The sequence below is a fragment of the Lissotriton helveticus genome, chromosome 7, assembly GCF_964261635.1.
Source record: "Lissotriton helveticus chromosome 7, aLisHel1.1, whole genome shotgun sequence".
NCBI lineage: Eukaryota > Metazoa > Chordata > Amphibia > Caudata > Salamandridae > Lissotriton > Lissotriton helveticus.
The window spans coordinates 933,328,194-933,348,899 of NC_136068.1; the positions used below are offsets into that span (position 1 = coordinate 933,328,194).

Genomic DNA, 20,706 nt, shown 5'->3' on the forward strand with positions numbered 1-20,706 from the left:
AGCTCTTCCTGTCTTCCTCTGGAAGCTTAGATGACAACTGTTTCACAGAGTCCATCAATGCATGAACATATCTCCCTAGCAGGCAAGTAGCATTGGTAGATTTTAGAGCCATGCTACCCGAGGAGAAAATCTTTTTTGCAGATTGGTCCTATTTTTTAGAGTCCTTATCTGCTGGCACCTGAGGAAAAGAACCTGCAGACCTGTTGGAACAAGCGGCCTGCACAACCAGACTCTCCGGAGAAGGATGTGAAGAGAGAAACTCAGGGTCACCAGGTGCCACCCTGTAATGTCTTGCCACCGACCTGGAAACTGCAGGCGCAGACAAAGGTCTCTTCCAGACCTCCATTATTGGCTAAGTCAAAGCCTCAGTGAATGGAAGCGTAGGCTCTATAATAGAAGAAGGCGAGTGTAAAACCTCCGTGAGGATGTTAGGCTTGTACTCAACAGTAGGCAAAGTCAGATTGAGCAGATCCGCAGCCTTCCTAATTACAACATGGTAGGGTGCCACGTCCTTAGATGGTGCATCAGAAACTGATGGCAAACCCCACTCAGGAGAGAGTTCCAGGCCACTAGCACTATGCAGATCCTCAAAACAGTCCCCTTGATCAGAAGTTCTCCTTCCTCTACTTCAGGATCTTCATACTCCTTTTCCTCCAAGAGGCGCTGAGCCCTGCGCCTCGACCACTCCAAGCGAACCGAAGTCGTCGGATCCGGTAAAGACTCCGACGGAGCCAGAACCGGCATCGAACGGGGAGCCGGGGCACCTGGAGGACGAGACTCACGAACCGGCGTGGTACCTCGATCCAACTCACGAGGTCGATCCGGAGTCGGCGAAGCCGTGCGCGTAGTCGATGACCTCGGCGGCGCCGTACCGAGCCAAGGTGTATAAGGCGCCGGCATCAACGGCATAAAAGGAGCCGGAGCGTAAGCTGGAGGGACGCCCAAGTTATAGGACAATGGACCCATGGGACCAGCCGGCACACCAGTGGGGTACATAGCCCTCGCATAAACGCCAAACATAGCATTAAGAAAATACGAGGGGTCCTGCCCAGGACCTGGAAAGGGAGGGTACGAACCCATTGGCCGCTCTGAAGGAGGCTGCTCCGGCATCGGTTCTTCCAGGCCCTCTTGATTCTCAGGGACTTCCACCGGAGTCGGAGCCCGAGGAACCTCCTCTTCCCCTTCATGCTCTGAAGAATGGGGCGACTCCGGATCTGGTTCTTGCTCCGGAACCGGGGAACCTCCATGAGACTGCAAAGGCGAAGGAGACACGAAGTCTTTATGATGTTTCCGAGTCTTCCTCTTCGAATCCGAAGACTCTTTTCCAGAGTGATGTCTAGAACTATGCTTCCTCCTCTTGTGCTTCTTTTTGGAGGAGCCCGAAGCATGACCCGAAGCCGACCTGGATCCGGACCTCGACCTCACTCTGGACCTCGACCTCACTCTGGACCTCGACCTCACTCTGGACCTCGTTTTCGAAGCCGACCTCGACCTCAACTTCGATCGCGACTTCTGTCTCGACCTCGAACGTCTGGACGTCGACCTCGAAGACCTTCCAGCCTCTCTTCCTTTCACCTTTGCAAGTAGAAGTTTAGCCTCTCGCTCTCGTAAAGCCTTAGGGTTCATCTTGAAGCAGGATCGACAGTTTTTAACATCATGATCCGATCCAAGACACCACAAACAATCGTCATACGGATCGGTAATTGACATCATTCGGGCACACGATCCGCACTGCTTGAACCCCGTCTTTCTCGACGACATCTTCGGCGAAGAAGAACACTCAACAGAGAAACAGTAACACAAAATAGTAACAAGTTACTATCTGAATAACAGAAGATCCCAGAAACCGTTAGTGTCAACGACGCGGAAAAAAGGGAACTGACGTCATCACGCCGACGTGGGTCTTATAAGGTGTCGGTGACGTCAGATGGAGTCGCGCGCGATGCCGTGCTCCTACGACGTCGTCCAAGCCGGCGTGCTACAAAAATAATTCCGAACATTGCTGGCGCAAGGGGGATATTCACAAGGTGAGGAATCCACAAGGCAGATGTATCTATCAGAATGGACGATGCGCTGTGCAGGGTTTGGCACCACTCCGGCCGCCGCAGTGTGAGTTTGGGTGTTGGTGTAAGCAGCAGTGGGTCAAGCCAGATCGGGTCACCCGCTCGCGCCATTGGAGCAGCCTATAGTATGCAACACCCTGCCTCTCAACATCAGGCAAAGTACCACCCTCCTTCAGTTCCGTAAACTCCTGAAAACCTGGCTGTTCACTCAATAATCATCTCTCCCTTACAGTCCGCCTTAATCAACCGGTTCATAACCTTACTTTCCGTATGCAAACAAATGATCTATCAGCGCCACGACGCCCAAGGGTATATGAAGCACTCTATAAATATTAAAAATAAATAAATAAATAAACGACACACTAACATTATAAATGTGAGTGATAAAAATCACACCAACTCCTCAATCTCACGGTATTAGCCAATGGTAGGCACGACTACTTGACGTTATGTCAGTGAAAGATATGCTGCACCACTGGTGTTTTCATTACCCGGATTACATGACGCTATCGCTACACACCTCAACGGGAGCTTAGGTCTCCTTTACCGTTTGGACGTACCTGTCCTTTTGCCTCCATGTCTCTTTCCCGGAGACCCCAGGGATTCCTGATTCTGTTGTTCCTGTTTGCACGTTGAACACTCAACCAGGCCGCGACCGGGTTGGAATTAACATCGGTTGCGCGCCCTGAAGAGTCACATCTTTCGCATGGTGTGTCGAAACACGTGTCGGCTGGTTTGTTTCTTTTGTACTGCTCAAATTGAAATATAAATCTACTCCACATGAAACCCTGGATGTCGACGTCCGTTACTTTTTCTATGAACATTGTTGCATTCACTTGGTTTTGACATCAAAACCTAATACATCCTAATACGTGTGCACAGGACTTTTGGAACTGGTGTTTTAAGCCTGTGCTACATTGCAGCATTATGTTACATAGAAAGGGCTAACCCAAAAGTACTGGGACCTGGGTATTCATATGCTACAGGTAAAGGGGGCCCAGTATTCACTTATTATAGAAACAAACAATCCTTTATGCTTAATTTGAAGTGAAAAACAATAATACAATGGTTTTGAGAGGAATGTTATTTAATCTCATCCTCTACAAGGCAAAGTTTTCACATATCATCTTTCAATATATACAATGAAGAAAAAAAGGGGAGAAGGGGTGGGTAAAGTGATTGTGAGGGTTAGGGATTTATTTCAAAAGGATTTCCAAAGATCCAGTGAGGTCATAGAGGTGTATCATTTGACATCTCATATGCATTTATTAGCTGAACCACACTGGAAAACAATACAAATCCTAGGCCATATATCGGAACACAGTGTTAATAATCTGTTGTTCATGGATAGGTGTAGGTGAATAAGTCGACGGTTCGACCCCTCTAAGATGTAGGTTGAGTTGCCACTTCACAGGGGTTGGTGATGTGGGTTTTAAAATTGGGCACCAAAAACCACCCAAATTCGGTGGCGTAGAATCAACGAGGACTGCTTCTCGATTCATTTTGGCTAGAGCCACGCCACCCGCGACTAAGTCACGGGATGCGCTAATGATTTCTTGACCACAGTGGATTGATTCCATCTTCTAATAGTGAAGAACTGTGTTCCGATATATGGCCTAGTATTTGTATTGTTTTCCAGTGTGGTTCAGCTAATAAATGCATATGTGATGTCAAATGATACACCTCTATGACCTCACTGGATCTTTGAAAATCCTTTTGAAAAAAAACCTTAACCCTCACAATCACGTTACCCACCCCTTCTCCCCTTTTTTTCTTCTGGGCACATTGTATATATTGAAAGATGATTTGTGAAAACTTTGCCTTGAAGAGGATGTGATTAAATAACAATCCTCTCAAAACCATTGTATTATTGTTTTTCACTCCAAATTAAGCATAAAGGATTGTTTGTTTCTATGATAAGTGAATACTGGGACCCCTTTCCCTGTAACATTGCAGCATTAAGCAGCTCAACCAGCCCCCAAACAGTCTGTCGAGCAGCGCGCTGCAGCCTGTACCACTCAACTTAGTGCTATTACAATATTTAGCTAGTGCTCGAGCTGCAGAGCTTGACAGGCCCAGGCGCTTACATGCGTCACTTTGCATTTAAGTGCTGTGATGCAGACCACCACACTGAAATGCGTTAAGTCTAACGACTGATGCGTGGTACATGGCCGGGCTGCAACCATGCCAGATACCTAGAAATCATTCTGGACGGCAAGTTCAACTGGACAGCACAGATTAACGTGGTCAGCTCCTCCAGCTTCTACATTCCCAGCACAATTTTCAAATGGCTGACTTGGAGCACCAGATGCACCATCATGCAAGCCCTCATCACAAGCAAATTAGACTACAGCAACACACTATAAGCTGGGACATCCAACCATCTCCTCAACTGACTACAAACCATCCAGAACGCTACAGCGAGACTCATCCTTGACCTCCCATGACATACCCAAATCGCACCACACCTCAAAGAGCTCTCCACTGGCTGCCCATAAACAAACGCTGCAAATTCAAACTCCTCACTCATGCATATAAGGCACTGCACAACATCAGTTCAACATACCTGAACAACGCCTTCATTTCCACTAACCCAAGTGAAGATTTAAATAAGATTTTAATATATAAAAGATATATGTCATCTCATCATCATCATCCAATACAGGCATTACTGCCCAACATACAGCTGCTGTCACAATGATGCACTCATGCTGGTTACTGCACAAAGAAAACTCAAATGATTTTAGAACACAAGATGTGTATGGCTCCGTCAATCCTCCACTTCAAGAAAGAACACAAGGCCTTCCTCTTCAAGCAACACCCAATCAAAGTGCAATTTCAGACCATCGTGCTTCTTTGGGAATGCCTTTCTAGGAGCAGCACTGCTGCCTTATTGAGGCTACTGCACCCTCATATTCGCTATGAACCACTTTTCTGTACAATACGGAACTTCTTTGTAGCAAGATTTTCTCAATATGAATACGCATGCATAAGCTCATTTCACTTATTACTCTTTCTAGGCAAAGGATATTGACATTTTCTCCACAAACTTATCCTTTTCATCACTGGAGGGAGGGAAGTTATCAATATCCTTCTGGACATCAGCAATCTGCTTCTTCATTTGATCGAGATTTTTCTGTAAAGTCTCTGCAGAAACTAATAAAAAAGAAGGCAAGTGAGGAAACAATAGACTATTACAGCTAAGTAGCACAGTAAGTTGCTTTAAGTAACAAACGTAATGATGTCAACATTTGCAAAGGTCTGAACTAAAATGTATGGCATCAGAAATTAATAAATGCATGTTGCTTCGCTGATCACTGTGGAACATCACGGCAAGGACTTCGGTTTCAAAAATAAATGCATGTGGCATTTTAAAGGTGTTAATGGACCCATTTGAAACACATGGCGTCCTACCAGCTGATGTGCTAACTGTAGCATCATTATGCTAAAAATGGAAAATGTACTGTAAAAACAATTTTCATTATTCTGTTCCTTTTAAAATGAAGATACTTCGGTCTTGTGTTTAAATCATTTTTCTGCATTCATTTGTTCATAGATTCAAATGTTTAAAATATCTCACAAAATCAGGGGAAAAATCGGGTTTAAGTCATTTAACTTTAGGATGCTTTAAAGTACAATGAAAATTGTAACGTTTTCCAATAGCCAATACCTGGATCAGTATTCAATATCCTCCCCTGATACCACTGAACAAAGGTGGCCATTTCAGATAAAAGAAATAGTGCAGTTGACACACTTGCAAGCTTTAGCCAACTGGGGAGGTCATATATTTATCTACAAAATATAACCACACTGGGTAATCTTAGTTACAGGAAAGTAGTTAAAAAATGTCCAGAGCTGCATAGCTTTTACAGGTTTCAATTGATTGCAAGGAAGTATTAACTAGTATCTATCATGGTGAGTTTGATGGCGAGGCATTACCTGTATAGGCTATACAGCACTGACATTCGTATAGTAAGGTTTTCCAAATGTATCAGCAGACTTCTAACTCACCATGTTTCAGATTTCCTGTAGCCTTGCATTTGTAGCTTTTGTTACATGTCTTCTGTTAGACCAAGTTGTGAATGATGAAAGCCACTATCCACCTTGCAAAGTTGTTTTCAAAAGCTGCTCTCACAAGACTGAATGAAAAGTTGGATACTAGTTATCAAAATCTTAATTTTGTCAGTCAACAAAGATTTTTCGTGATCAGTGCACCTCCACAGCGGTAGGTGGCGTCGCTCAGCTCCGCGTGTGTTGTCGTTCGCACTGGAAGGGACGACCATGGCACCTATAAATTCACCACCTAGACGTGCTTACATGATTTTCTCTTTTCAGGACTTTCTATGCCAGAAGCACGGAGACATAACGAATACTAACTACTGGTATGGAAAACTAGGACCCTGAAAGGGATCAGCCCTGTCCCTAATGATCCGATCACAGATCAGGAAGGATGGGTGGGTGGGTCAGTAAAGAATCAGTGGCTAGGTATAGTCTCTACCAGATAAGGCATGGTCGAAGGTAAGTAACTTGCTCATCTAATAAGAGACTTCTAGCCGCAGATTCCTTACCTCTGAATAAACACCCAAGCAATACCTCCCCGGAGTAGAGTCTGGGGACCAATTTTTACACAAGGAAGTCCTGCAGGACCAAATGGGTGAAGTGCCCATTTCTACAGACATGATTGTCCAGACAATAATGATTAGTGAATGTGTGCAGGGGAGGCCATGTTGCTGCCATGCAGAAGTCCAGGACCGGAAATTCGAGTGCTAATGCAGTGGTCACACCTTTAGATCTGGTGCAAGGAGGTTGCTTCTTTGCCAACCTGCAGCAGTTGTGGATGCAGAGAACGACCCATCTAGCGGTCGTTCGTTTCTGCACTGCCCAACCTTTCTTCTCACCAACATATCCAACGAAGAGTTGGTCATCTACTTGGAATCTCATATGCGGTCATGGTAGAATGACAATGTTCTTTCTTGGGTCCAGAAGAAGAGTCTGTCCTCTTGTTTTGAGGGATGTGGATGAGCGTAAAAGGTGGGTAGGGCGACAGACTGACCCACATGTAATGAGGTGATAACTTTTGGTAGAAAGTAGGCCCTTGTGCAAAGCAACAGTTTGTCAGGCTAGACTGGGAGGTAAGGCAGCTTAGATGATAAGGCATGCAACTCGCTCTCCATATGGGCAGATTTAAATGCCACAGGAAAGGCTGATTTGATTGTCAGAAGCCTGAGAGGACAATTATGAAGAGGCTTGCAAGGAGCACACATTAATATAGTCAAACCAGATTTAGATTCCATTGAGGCATTATAGATAGTGAAGGAGGGAAGAAATGGACAAGGCCTTTTAAGAACCCATCTACAATATGTGACTTGAACAATGAGGGTTGGTCAGGCAGCCGCAAAAAGGCAGAAAGAGCAGACAGATTGCCCTGAGTAGAGCCTGGGTGGCCACGGTAAGGAATAAAGAGCAAAACTTCAGAAAGGGGACCAATGTGTTTCTCTGCACACCGTGCCATCTTGGTGGAGTGATGCCTGGTGCCAAGATGATGTTACAGACTTAGGGAGGAAGGTCGAAAGTTGTCAACTGTCACTGCTCTATATCCACGCAAGAAGACAAAGAGAGGACAGGTTGAGATGGAGAACCCTTCCCTGCTGCTCTGACAGAAGATCCTCCCGAAGGGGCAGCCTGATACGAGGATCGATGACCATGCTCAGTAGCTCAGAATACCGGACTCTCCTTGCCCAGTCCGCAGCCACAAGGATGACTTGGGCCCAGTCATTTCTGATCTTCTTGAGGACCCTGGCAGGAGTGGTATGGGCAGAAAGGCGTACCATAGGTCTGAGCTCTTCTCAAAACTCAAAATGTCTCCAACCGAGAGCTGCCTTGGAAATTCCAATACAGAAAATTGCTGACATTGCGTGTTCTCGACAGAGGCGAACAGACCTAACCAAAGAACTGCCCACTGTTGAAAGAGACCTTGCACGACCTCCAGGAGGAGATTCTTTTTGTGATGCGCTAGGCATCGATGGTTGAATTAATCTGCTCGTGTTCAGTAAACTCGCCAGGTGTTGAACCATGTGGGATATGCCCTGCTGCTCCAGGCATGTCCAGAGGAGCTTGGCCTCTTGGCAAAGAGTGCACGACTCCACACCGCCCTGTTTGTTGCAGTACCACATGGCGGTGCTGTGGTCCATGAACACGAATATTAGGCAAGGGTACTCCCAAAGTTTATTTTAGGTCTAGAGGGGGGAGTAAGGGCAAAAACTGAAATGTAGGACCTCTATACTGACCTATTTGTTTTCAAAACCATGAATAAATCTAATATATTTCACTAAGGGTGCAACATGACTGAAAATATTCACATAGACATGTAATACTTTAGTTTTCCATTTATTTTTATTTTCATACCTTAAGGTCAAGGAAACATTTTTATCACCTTTTTCATATTTTTTAAGACAAAAACAAATAAATATTACAGTGCAAGAAATTCATTATGGGAAAAGGAAGAAATTTGATTTGGACCCCACAAAGAAAAAGTACTATCAAAACATCTGTCATTCATTCATCATCATTCATTCCTAATCTTGCATGCTCTCATTTGTAACAAAGTGCAGTGAAAACAAACAACGGACAACAGTGCAACTGAGATCCCAATTAATTCTTTGCGGCTAAGTGTCCATTTCTTTTATCCTTGATTATGTCCAGTTCATGAGTTACTTAGTCATAGGCTTCTTTCTCTTTTATATCTTTTTATGTAGGGGTCTCAGGTGTATATGGCCTACGTACGTTTCGGTGAGTCAAATTTTATCACCTTCATCAGGGCCGACATAAAACAAAGACTAGTACACACATATTTAAAATCAGGGGGTCCTTTACATCTGAGATTTAAAGAGATACGCAATACATTACATGTAAGTTTAACAATATCTGTTGCATCCTTATAACAAAATTTCATTAATTTACGTTCTCTTTTGTATAGTGCTGCTATGCTTAAATTACCGGGCCTTGCATGGCGAAGCCTGTAAGGAGACACTGTAAGAGCGGAATAGTTAAGTGCCTGGATAGATGCGCCATAGATATTCCAAGCTACACCGAAATAAGTAGAATGACATTTAGTTTAATTTATAAAGAAAGAAAAGACCAGAGGGATAAAGAGTTTCTCCTCGAACGTGTTGTGGATCAGAAATAGAGTTGTGAGTCACAGACCCTCCACCTGGTGATGTTCTTTAAATTGGTACCTACTTTATGTAAAAAAGACCCGCTTTCCTAGGTGCAGTTCATTAGAATATGTTGTACAGGATTGAATAATTTAATCTGCTAGCGCAGTATTCTGAAAAAGAGGTAGGCATAATTTAGGCTACACTCTAGGATTTGGATCTCTGTTGGTTATAGATAAGGGGTAGCATACTACCTATTAGAAGTGTTGTAGCTCTCTGTAGATCTGTTTAATTAGTTAACACAGGAAGTTTGGTGCTGAGTTGATGGCGTGCTCATGTGTAGGTCAAATCCTAGGATAGAGCATAGCGTGCCCTTATTGTTAATTTAGCAAGAGTTATGGGCATATAAGAAGTTTTTTTATTGAATTCAACTATAAGCAAAAAAGACTAGGGCCCTCTTACCTCTAGACTTCTGTCGCAGGGTTCAGTATCTATTGTTAGTATTGCTTCTCAGTAGCTTTGCGCATAAAGTATGTGTATCTCAAGGTCGTGTAAGCCTGTTTGAATAAAACCAGAGAGTACAAGTGTGATATTACTGCGGCTCGAATCCAATAGAAGACGGCAAGATGACACGCCAATATCACCAGTGTTTTAATCATTAAACAGTTTGGTGCGCACAAAGTTGAGCACGGAGTGGGGGTACCTCGTTAATTAAAAGAGAAATGCGTGTCTCTGAATAGTAGCGTAGAGACATTTCTAAGCGGGTATATATGGAAACTTGTAGGCGCAGATAGGGCGTTTAAAATCAAAACATTTTTTACGCTTCTATGTTTTAGAGCACATAGTAAAGTGCTTCAGTGTTCCCTTAGATATGCCCCTCACTCGAGACATGCACCGATAGGCAAAACGGGGGGACCTCAGCTAGCATATTGTTGAAAGTTAGGCTGAAACCGTCAACATTATCGGCGCCCTCTTGCTCTCCTTAACCTTTTCGTGCGCGTAAAACAGCCGCCATTTTTTAACACCATGGCTTCCCTGCTCCCGCCGAGAGCCAGCGCGCCTCTCTCCCATTCCTAACTTCGCCGGCATCCCCCACATACTGACAACCCCCCCGCCTGCACCTGCCGCGAATCATAAAACCCCTCTTCAGCGCTGCTCTGCCCCAGACCCTCGTCCTGTTCCCAGCGCGACACCTCCCTTCTTCCCATTTATGATCCCCGGCCCTTTGATGCAAACCCCATTTCCCCGTGTGCCCGTTTGTCTCCCCCGTTCCCAGGCCGACACCCAGCTCTACCGATACCAATCCCTTGCCCCTCCCCGTACAATAGAAAGCTTTCCTCCTCTAAGGACCCCCGAGATGATCAAAGCCCCCCCCCATCCCACGAGATCCGATCGAAACCCACACACACTGTGGATCGACGGAATACCCAGCTGCGCGATGATCATCACCTGTTGTGAACGGGGCAGGGACTTCCACTGTAACCTTGCGTGGGAACGGGCTGGGAAAGGGGGGATTCTGAGGATGTCTTTCCGTACTTCAAAGTATCAACGAGAATGTGTTACATGCAATAAACAGATAAACGTGTGTATAAGAGGCCAGGCCTCAGGGATGTAGTTAGAGCACCTCAGAACGATACCTTCTGTCCGTTTCGTTGTGTTCTCCTCCGGAGCGAATAAAAACCTTGTTTCCTGCCTTCCAGTCTCCAGCGCCTGCCTCTTCAATAGTTTAACTTCTTTGTGGGTTCGAGAGGCGACACCGCCGGGCAATAATTAAGGATCTTATATTCTGGTTGGTAGTGCCCCCCCAGTTAGATTCCACAATATCCGTAAATCCGAAAGAAAACGCCAGTAGCTTAGTACCTAAGCTGCTGTGCAAGACTACGTTTAAGAGTTGCAAATTCACGTACCTGTCTTCGGATTAACGAACATCGTGGCCCCACCAGCCACCAAAGATACCGCAGCTAGGCGGTGTAAAGGCTCATGTCGGCTTTTAAACTGGAGTGCAGCTGGATGGCGCGTACGTATTTTTTGAGGGATAAGAAACATAGTTGAAAGACTAACTATTTCACAGGATACTACTACTCTCATAGATTTAGAAGAAAGACTAACGTTCGATTTTATGTCCTAATGCAACATAGCGCCTAAGGATATGCTTGAATTAAAAGAGCCTTATTCAGTTTAAGATTTAACTGGACAGTGTTGGCATATTAAATGTATCGAGATGAAGTATGAAAAGACGGAAACATACGATGTTAGGTTTTTAAGGTTTCATAGACATAGAAACATAGGTTAACTGCTATGTGTAGTTGCGCAAGTTTTGGCAGAAGAGAAACTCTTAGCATGTAAGCTATTTCGAAGTTCTGGTTCAAAGGGGCATAAGAGTTGTAGTTGGCTACACAGTTACTATCCAGACTATCTCTTCATTATGTCCATGACGGACTGTGTCCAGATTATATATCCAGAAAGTTTCTCGCTTATTTCTAAATTTAGTCATATCTATGCCAGGGATCACATGGATACGCACTAAAATAAGCCAACGCATATCTTTTTCTGTGTGTTGATATTGCTTATAATGTGCTACCATGGGGGCATTAGCTTTTCCTGTTCTTATGGCAGACTTGTGTTCAGATAGTCTAACCCGTAGTTCTCTCGCTGTTTCACCTACATATCCTATATTGCAAGGACATAATATAAGGTAGACTATATTGGCAGTTCTGCAGTTGGTCATTTCTCGCAATTGTCCAGACTTATTGCCATAAGTCCATGTCTGACTCGTAACGGCTTGGTCACAAGCGTGGCATGTACCACATTTATGATTTCCTTTTGGTAATGGTTTGCCATCTATGGACGTTTGACGTTATTTTTCATCATTTCTCATTCTGCTGTGGACTCATTTATCTTTCAAATTAGGATTTCTCCTGAAAGCAACTAACGGTTAGCTAAATTTTGAAGTTGCATCATTTGTGTTTACATTTTTCCAATTTCTGTGAATTACCTGTCTAATCTTATTATTAAGACTAGAGTGATTCAAGACACAAACTAATTCTTTGTTCTCTTGTTTAGGTGTACGGTTTATTAAGGCATCTCGATTGTAGTATTTGGCTCTGTTGAGTGCTTGGCGGACTAGCCTTTTAGGATATCCACGTGCTAGTAGGCGATCTTGCAGTTTGGCTGCATGTAGCATGAAGTCCTTCATGCTTGTGCAGTTCCTCCTAATTCTAAGTAATTCCCCAAAGGGGATCGAATCTTTCTGGCATGCAGGAAGGTAGCTGCTATGCTCTAGAATGGTGTTCTTTGCCGTGGTCTCCTATACAGACTTACCGTGGGCTCTCCTTCTGTGCTATGTATCCAGATTCAACTTGACTGGATGAGTAGTTGCTAGTGAATTTGAGGTTCTGATCTGCTAGATTTAGCCATTCCATGAATTCCTTAAGCAATTCTTCTGTCTCTGTCCAGATAAAAAAGATGTCATCTATAAATCTTTGCGATACAAAAGGGGATGATGGACGGAGCGTTTGTACAAATCAAACACTCACCCCCAGTCAACAGATCTGGGTTTAATCCATCACCATTCTTTAGTTCACTCAGCCACCCCAGTTCAGACATGGCTATATGCAAATCAGTCTGACCCTGTGCCCCATGGGAACAGTCCAGCCCGAACTGCCAAGCCATGTCTTCCCTGGACCGGAAACAAAGCGATACAAAAGGGGATGATGGACGGAGCGTTTGTACAAATCAAACACTCACCCCACAGTCAACAGATCTGGGTTTAATCCATGCTCCGTCCATCATCCCCCTTTTGTATCGCTTTGTTCGCCCTAAGTGTGGCAGGGTATGCTCAGACGTGAGTCCCTTGATCACTTGGCCACTGGATTCAAGATAGCCTGGCTGATGAGGATTATGAATCCGAAACCGGTCCCAGGATGCTTGTTTCCGGTCCAGGGAAGACATGGCTTGGCAGTTCGGGCTGGACTGTTCCCAGAAGGCACAGGGTCAGACTGATTTGCATATAGCCATGTCTGAACTGGGGTGGCTGAGTGAACTAAAGAATGGTGATGGATTAAACCCAGATCAGTTGACTGGGGGTGAGTGTTTGATTTGTACAAATGCTCCGTCCATCATCCCCTTTTGTATCGATCTATAAATCTTTTCCATCTAGTGATGTTTTTAAAAAATGGGGCTAGTTCGTTAAATATATGTTTTCTCAAATTCCCCCATATATATATTGGCAATGCTGGGGGCACAAGAGGCCCCTATGCTGACTCCTTTGATTTGCTGGTAGAGATCTTGCTGGAATTCAAAAAAATTATTGTACAAGACAATCTCTAGGCACTCTAATAAGAATGTATCAGGTCTATCCCCCGGTGTCCTTGCCAGGAGCGCTGCCACCGCATCCATAGGTCGGTCCTGGGGGATATTAGGGTACAGTGATTCAATGTCACACGTTTCTAACAATTGTGTGATGTCATTGAAAGCTGTATGTTCTAGAGTTGAAATCATGTGGCCTGTATCTTTGATATAGGACTTGTACGTAGTGGTTAGGGGACATAAAAAGGTGTCTAGGTACTTAGAAAGCGGTTCTGTGCTGGAATTGATGCCACTATGGGTCTTACAGGAGGGTCAGCTACATGTTTGTGCGTTTAGGGACGCCATAAAACGCAGGAGTCACAGGATTGAGATTTATCAGAAAATCCATTTCTTGATGACAAATGAAGCCTTCGGTGAAGGCTCTGTTGACTGTTTCTTCAATTTGGGTTTTGAGATTGAATAAGGCTCTCTTATTGGTCTTTTTGTAGTGTTCTTCTATGGATAGCATCTGACTTATTTGATTTGTGTATTGGTCAGTGTCCATTATCACTATGCCACCTGCTTTATCACAGGGTTTGATTGTTATGGTTGCATTATCTTGTAATGTCTTCAGAGCTATCCTCTCTGTCACCTCCAAATTGGTTTGAGGCACAGGAATATATTTCATGATTTTTTCTAACTCTTTCACTACATTTTTCTCAAAAATGGCCACTTCTGGACCTACCATGTCTAACGTTGGTGTAAAATCAGATGGGGGTTTACAGCCAGATATGTTGACTTCCTCACCAGAGAGGAGTCTGTCGAGAACACGCAATGTCAGCAATTTTCTGTGCTGGAATTTCCAAGGCAGCTCTCGGTTGGAGACATTTTGAGTTTTGAGTAGAGCTCAGACCTATGGTACGCCTTTCTGCCCATACCACTCCTGCCAGGGTCCTCAAGAAGATCAGAAATGACTGGGCCCAAGTCATCCTTGTGGCTGCGGACTGGGCAAGGAGAGTCCGGTATTCTCTTCCCATAATGAATTTCTTGCACTGTAATATTTATTTGTTTTTGTCTTAAAAAATATGAAAAAGGTGATAAAAATGTTTCCTTGACCTTAAGGTATGAAAATGAAAATAAATGGAAAACTAAAGTATTACATGTCTATGTGAATATTTTCATCCATGTTGCACCCTTAGTGAAATATATTAGATTTATTCACGGTTTTGAAAAACAAATAGGTCAGTATAGAGGTCCAACATTTCAGCTGTTGTCCATGAACACCTGTACCAAGCTTCTTGGAGGCTAGAAACGATTTCAATGCCAATTGGATCGCACAATGCTCCAGCAGGTTGATGTGTAGTCCGGATTCCGCTGGAGACCGGAGTCCTCTGATTTCCACCTCTCCCAGATTGCAGCCTCTTCCAAGGTGTGACACATCAGTTACTACTGTGAGATCTGGTTGGGAAAGGGTGAGGGGTCTGCCTCTGATCCAATCGAGGTTCGTTAGCCACCACTGCACAATTTTCGCAGCTCCCTATGAGCTCTGGACCATGTTGGAGAGGTTCATCTGATGCTGTGCTGATTGAAACTTCAAGTCCCACTAAAGAGCCCACATGTCACAGGGCATGAGTTCCCAACAGAAGGACGGAGGACATGAGTCGCAACAGGCTCAGGGTCTGCCTCACTGAAATCCAAGATAGAGGCTGAAACATCGGTATCATAGCCTGAATATCCTGGACTCGCCGCTCGGGAGCATAGGCCCGAAACTGCACTTGCCCAGCACAGTCCAAATGAAAGGTATTGTCTGCGAGGGAGTAAGGACTTTGGCATGTTGATAGTGAGCCCCAGCAAGCATAGCTTTGCCATAGATTTTAGCCGTAGTTCTCTAGAGCCTCAGGAGAAGCTCCTCAACAGACTGGACCTTCTTGCTCAACACTGTAGCACTCAGGCACCCCAGCCCTCAGCATCTCAACCTTGCGATTTGGTTCCTGAGGTCTTAGAGTTTGGTTACCTTGATTTACGAGAAGAATGCATGTTTGTTCTCAAAGAGGTCTGCAGGCCCACTACCAGAGCTTGTTGCGCAGCCAAATGCAAATGGTTTGTACACTACTGTCTCTCAAAAATATATCAATCCTCTCAAAGCATTTGTGCAGGACATTGTCTTTAGCCTCCTTCAACTACGAAGGTCAGGCCTCACCTGCACCTCCATTTGGTTACATTTGGTTGCTGTAGCTGTCTACTTACAGAACAAACAACATGCTTCATTGTTCAGAATACCAGTCATTAAGACTTTCATGGAAGGCTCAAGTGGATACCTCCTGCTCCTGTGTGGAATCTTAGTGTAGTTCTCACAAGACTCATGTGCCCTACTTTCAAACCACTACATTCCTGCCCATTGGAGTTCCCTTCCTGGAAGGGGGCTTTTTTTTGTGGCCATTACTTTCCCCGAGGCGAGTTAGTGAGATGGGAAAAGAAGACTGGCACCCCTGATCTCTGCAGATGAGCTGCAACCACCACCATCACCTTGGAGGAATACCCGAGGGGCGCTGGTAAGGCCAAAGGGGAGCACAGTAAACTGAAAATGCTTGTGGCCTAGTGGAACCGCAGATTGAGCGGGGGCAGGCAATGAAATGTGGAAGTAGGCATCCTGCAAGCCCAACCATCCAGTCTCCTGGCTGCAGGGCAGACACGATCTGAGCCAACATGAGCATTTTTAATTCCTCCTTCTTGAGGCAGAAGCTGAGGGCCAGCAGATCTAGAATAGGATGAAGGCCTTTGTCCTTTTTGGGAACCAGAAAGTAGTGGGAATAGCAACCATAACCTACTTTTGGGTTCTGCTGAGGGTTTGGATTGTACAGTATAGGGCGTTCACGCAGTGCAGTAAGGGTGTGTAGTGATGGACAGGAAGAACAAGCGTAGGGCGGTGCCACAAGTATAGAGGAAAACCCTGAAGCCTCTCAGAGGCGATCAGACACAAAATGCTTGAACACCACACAAAATTCAACAGCAGGTACTGGTCACACGCTAGGTACAAACAATACTATGTAGTTTGGTAGATTGAGCTGTTGAATAACCTACTTTTGGCACCAGAAACTTTCTATGGCCCCTTGAATAAGAGAGTCATAACTTCCTCGCAGTGAAGGGACCGATGATCCTCTGTCAGCCTGTCGTGAGATTGTGGCAGAGAGGGAGGGGTAGTTTCGAAGAGGAGAGAGTAGCCCCTTCGAACAATTTGCAAAACCCACCTGCCCGATGTTATGGACTGCCAGCAGGGCAGGTGATGGTGAATTCTGCCGCTAACTGGATGCCCATGGTGGTAAAGGGGCAGATAAGGAAGGTTTTTTTGGCTGTAGCTGCCGGAGGGTGGTCGACTGACTAGACCGCTGGCTACATGGCCCAAGAAGTCTGTGGGTACCGCGCCCTCTGCCAAGTGGAGTCTTTGGAGCATGCACACCTTTGAAAACTGGCTAGGCTGGAAGCACCTTTTGTAGCCACATAAGGAGTGAAAGGTGGATTGTGGGTGGTGCGGCGGCCAAAGAAAGTCTCAAGGACTTGGCTGTAGCCCAACTGCCCTTGAAGTACTCAAGAGCCGTATCTGCCTAGTCTACAAAGAGACGGGTGCCATCAAAGGGCATGTCCATTAGGGAAGCCTGGATATCCCCTGAAAAGCCAGTCATCCTCAACTAGGTGTGGCGCCACAGGGTAACTGTTGATTAAACCATCTACCCAGTAAGTCACTCCTGTCAAGTCCACAGTGGATAGTGAACTGTGCTGCCTCTCTCCCAGGAGAGTAAGGCTCGGGTCTCCTCCGGGACCTGTGGCTGCACTTGTGCAACCATGTCCCACAGAGTGTAGGAGAAACAGCCCAAAAGGCATGCAGTGATAACGGATTGCAAAGCCAGGGTGGAGAAAGACAATATTTTGTTCCACAAAGACTCCAGCTTATTGGATTCCCTATCTGGGAAGCGGTAGGAATGCACTGTGGGAAGTTGAACCGTGGACTACCAAGCTATCTGGGGTAGAGATAATGGCATAATCAAACTCACTGTCAGGTGCAGTGTGGCACCCTCATCAGAGAAATGTTGGAGGGAACCCCCTACAAGCACAAAGGGGTCAGGCCCAGCCATATAACACTACCCATACGCCCGCTACCTCATCCAATGCCTTCAAGAGGCTGCACCAGGCCTTTCTCAAATGATTCCTAGACAGACAGGAGCACAGGAGGATTCCCAACCAGTGTCCAGCTGGATAAGGATCTGTTGCAGCTTGATGTTGAGATGTTTTTGCAGTCGCTGAAGAAACTGTTGTTCAAAGTCCTCAAAAGTGTCGGAAGATGCAGATGGCATTCTGGATGAAGCTGAAGCGGTATGTTTTGGGTTGGTGTCTCTCTGATCCAAATGCTTCGGAGGGGGGTGTCTTGGCTCCGAATGATCAGGATCTATCTGTTTCAATACCATAGGTGGCCGAGGCTGTGTCTTGGGATCCAGTGCCAAAGTGGTGGTTGGTCCCTCAATGAGGAATTTGGTGCCAAGTGTGATACAGGCATTGGTGCCAGCTCGGAATAGCGGTGTGTACCATGGCCAGAAGACAGTGTTGCACCAGAGGCCTCACAAGTTGCCCAGGAGGTCGAGGGTGGTGCCTCTTTTGGTGAGTAGTGGAGGTGATGGTACTCATTGTGGTCTTCGGCAGACCCTGCGCTGGTAGAGACTCTTCTTTGATGTTTGCCTCGGAGTCCACACTTTCTGTTGAGAAACCCTCCTCTACTCCAACGGCTAGAGCATCCGTCTGTTCGATATCCGACCCCTCTCTCTTTCTCTCTCCAAACAGGTCTGGGGTGTCTTCTACTTCTTTTCTATGCATCATGAGGCCAAAGCGATGCAGCAATTATTTGGTTCTGAAGGGCCTTTTATTTCGAATGCAAAACATACCGAACATTAGTTTTGGTGGTGGCTGGGAGACAAGCACGGATTACAGACTACAAGGAGGTCTGTCCTCGGATACTTGGCGTGGCAAGTAGGGCAGAACCGAAATTAAGTCATTTTCATCAAGTGGGTATTCTTGCCCTCAGTGATGGTATTCCTGGACATTGTCTACCAAGATGGAATCAAAGAATACGTGATGATGGAGACTGACGAGAAAGACTGACTGTTTCCACAACCGACGAGAAACGTATCCTTAGGTCAGGCGAGAACACCACAGGGCATCAAATTGAAGATCACATCGACACATCTTAACCTGACAGGGGAGAAAAAACAATCTAACAATGGAGCCAATGCCCATAACCACTAATAGGTGGAGTCACTAAATGCCGTGACTCCAAAAGACTTCTTCAAAGAAAAACAAGATGTGCACATTCAAGCCCAACCCTAGATGACGGATATATGCATAGCTACACATGCGACAAACATATAGTTTACTAACTCTTCTAGTTAAAGTAAAAATGTTCAAGAATGCAGAATCATAGGATATGTACATTACACATTCGCTCTGTTCTGTTCCTATGAAAGGGCAGCAACCTCACCACGGATTAAGCTCTTGGAAGGTCTCTCAAGAAACATTCAATAACAGAGCCTACAAATGAAGAAGGCTGGTCTGACTGCCCATTTAACTACTGTTAACGATGCCAAATGCACATGTATAGAAGAATGACCTTTTCATGGACAAGATTTGAAAAGGTTATAAAAAGTAATCTATTTAAGAAATTGTAAAGAGACGATAGAGGCGCACACTTCTTTTCTGTGCTGGTAGCTTAGCCTGCAGAGAGGCTCTGGAATATTCATAGATTTTCATGCAACATCCAGTAAGTCTAAATAACCAAAAACCTAAGGAATCAGAAAAAAAGGTCAAATTCAGTGATAAAAGACCATGATGGAAAAGCTTCTCGTGTCATGGTGAGTAGGGGAGGGTGTATCCAACGCTGCATTTATCTGATGAACATCTGGCTGAGGCTTTAGATCCTTGTTTGCTTTGGCCCACCAAGGAGCAATGAGGATTATCTTTCAGCTGGATGTTCTCACGCAGTGAAAAAAGAAGGAATTAGGGGCTGCTTGGACGAATGTTCTTACATAATTTATCGATATATTTACTCGCTTGAATTTTCTTCTGCATGATGGCCTTGTATCACAAGATATGCTGCGCATATTGCACCCCTAGTGCTGCTCTGGACATTGCTCTTCTTCCCTCGTGGGGGCTCTCGTGCGTGAGAGGCTCCACGAGGAAAGTCTAGAACTAAGATACGTAACAATAGGCTTACCTTTGAATGTTTGAACGGGCAGCTTGTCAGTTACCTGTAGTTGATGCTCCTGCCAGTTGCTGTTCCTGCAGGCTCGCTGTTGGTTGTCTGGCCGATTCTTTCAATAAATACAACGTTCACAGATTGTATAGTCTGGTATTTCACTACATATATTTTTGCGACGATCTCGGCCAGACCGTACCCACGCATTCGGCAGCCTTCTTCCTGTCCTGGACGTTTGTATTCACTGGATCCTGAGGCGGTCGGATCCTCCTCCTTGATCTGATTTTATTGGGCCTGCATCTTTTCATCTCCGCCTCGACGGACCTCATTGGCCTGCGATTCCTGCAAAGATTTCTTTGACTCAGCCTCTACTTATTTTAATTGGCCTGCGGTACGTTGCCGCCATCTCCTGGGCACGTCTCCCTCGTTGTTCCCTATCGTTTTTGTCACTTCCTGGATTTTGTTTTCTTGGACGAGAGGATTGCGAGACTTGCCATCGTCTCCCCTCTCCTCCGTAATCTACCGTCAAATTTCTTCCATTGAAGGGGGATACTGACGAGCTTCGCCGGTGAGTTTCTGAGAGTGCCATTCGACGCATTGAGGTGAGACTTGTTTTCGTGACTGTGTGTAGTCATGTCAATGTTACCTGCGTGCCTATTTCGCTGATTCACAGCTTTCACAGTGTGAACATATTTATTTTAAAGGACAGAGACTTTGGTACTAAGTTTTTCTCAAGGCGAGTCTACTCACGCTGATTCGCACAGCTTTCCCAGTAACTCTATAATCGTTTTACAAGTTGTACTCATGGCAGATTCATTGAATTTTCTCTGCGAGTCTCCTTATGCTGATTCGCACAGCTTTTCTCTGCCAATCCTGTGACTTTGTTTCAGACAGTTTTCTTTGGTGCTTTTTTCTAATTCTACCTGTGTATTAGAAGTTTTTGGAATTTAAGGTGTTATTGGTG

At 45.2% G+C, this 20,706-nt stretch overlaps 1 protein-coding gene across 1 annotated transcript in view; it reads right to left on the minus strand.

The window, feature by feature from the left end:
- The window catches only part of DIAPH1 (diaphanous related formin 1), a 1,046,618-nt gene that overhangs the window by 175,304 nt on the left and 850,608 nt on the right, over positions 1 to 20,706 (minus strand). Inside the window, exon 24 of the mRNA XM_078653498.1 lies at positions 5,095 to 5,219. Coding sequence (XP_078509624.1) covers positions 5,095 to 5,219 — 125 coding nt within the window. The remainder of the gene's footprint in view (positions 1 to 5,094; positions 5,220 to 20,706) is intronic.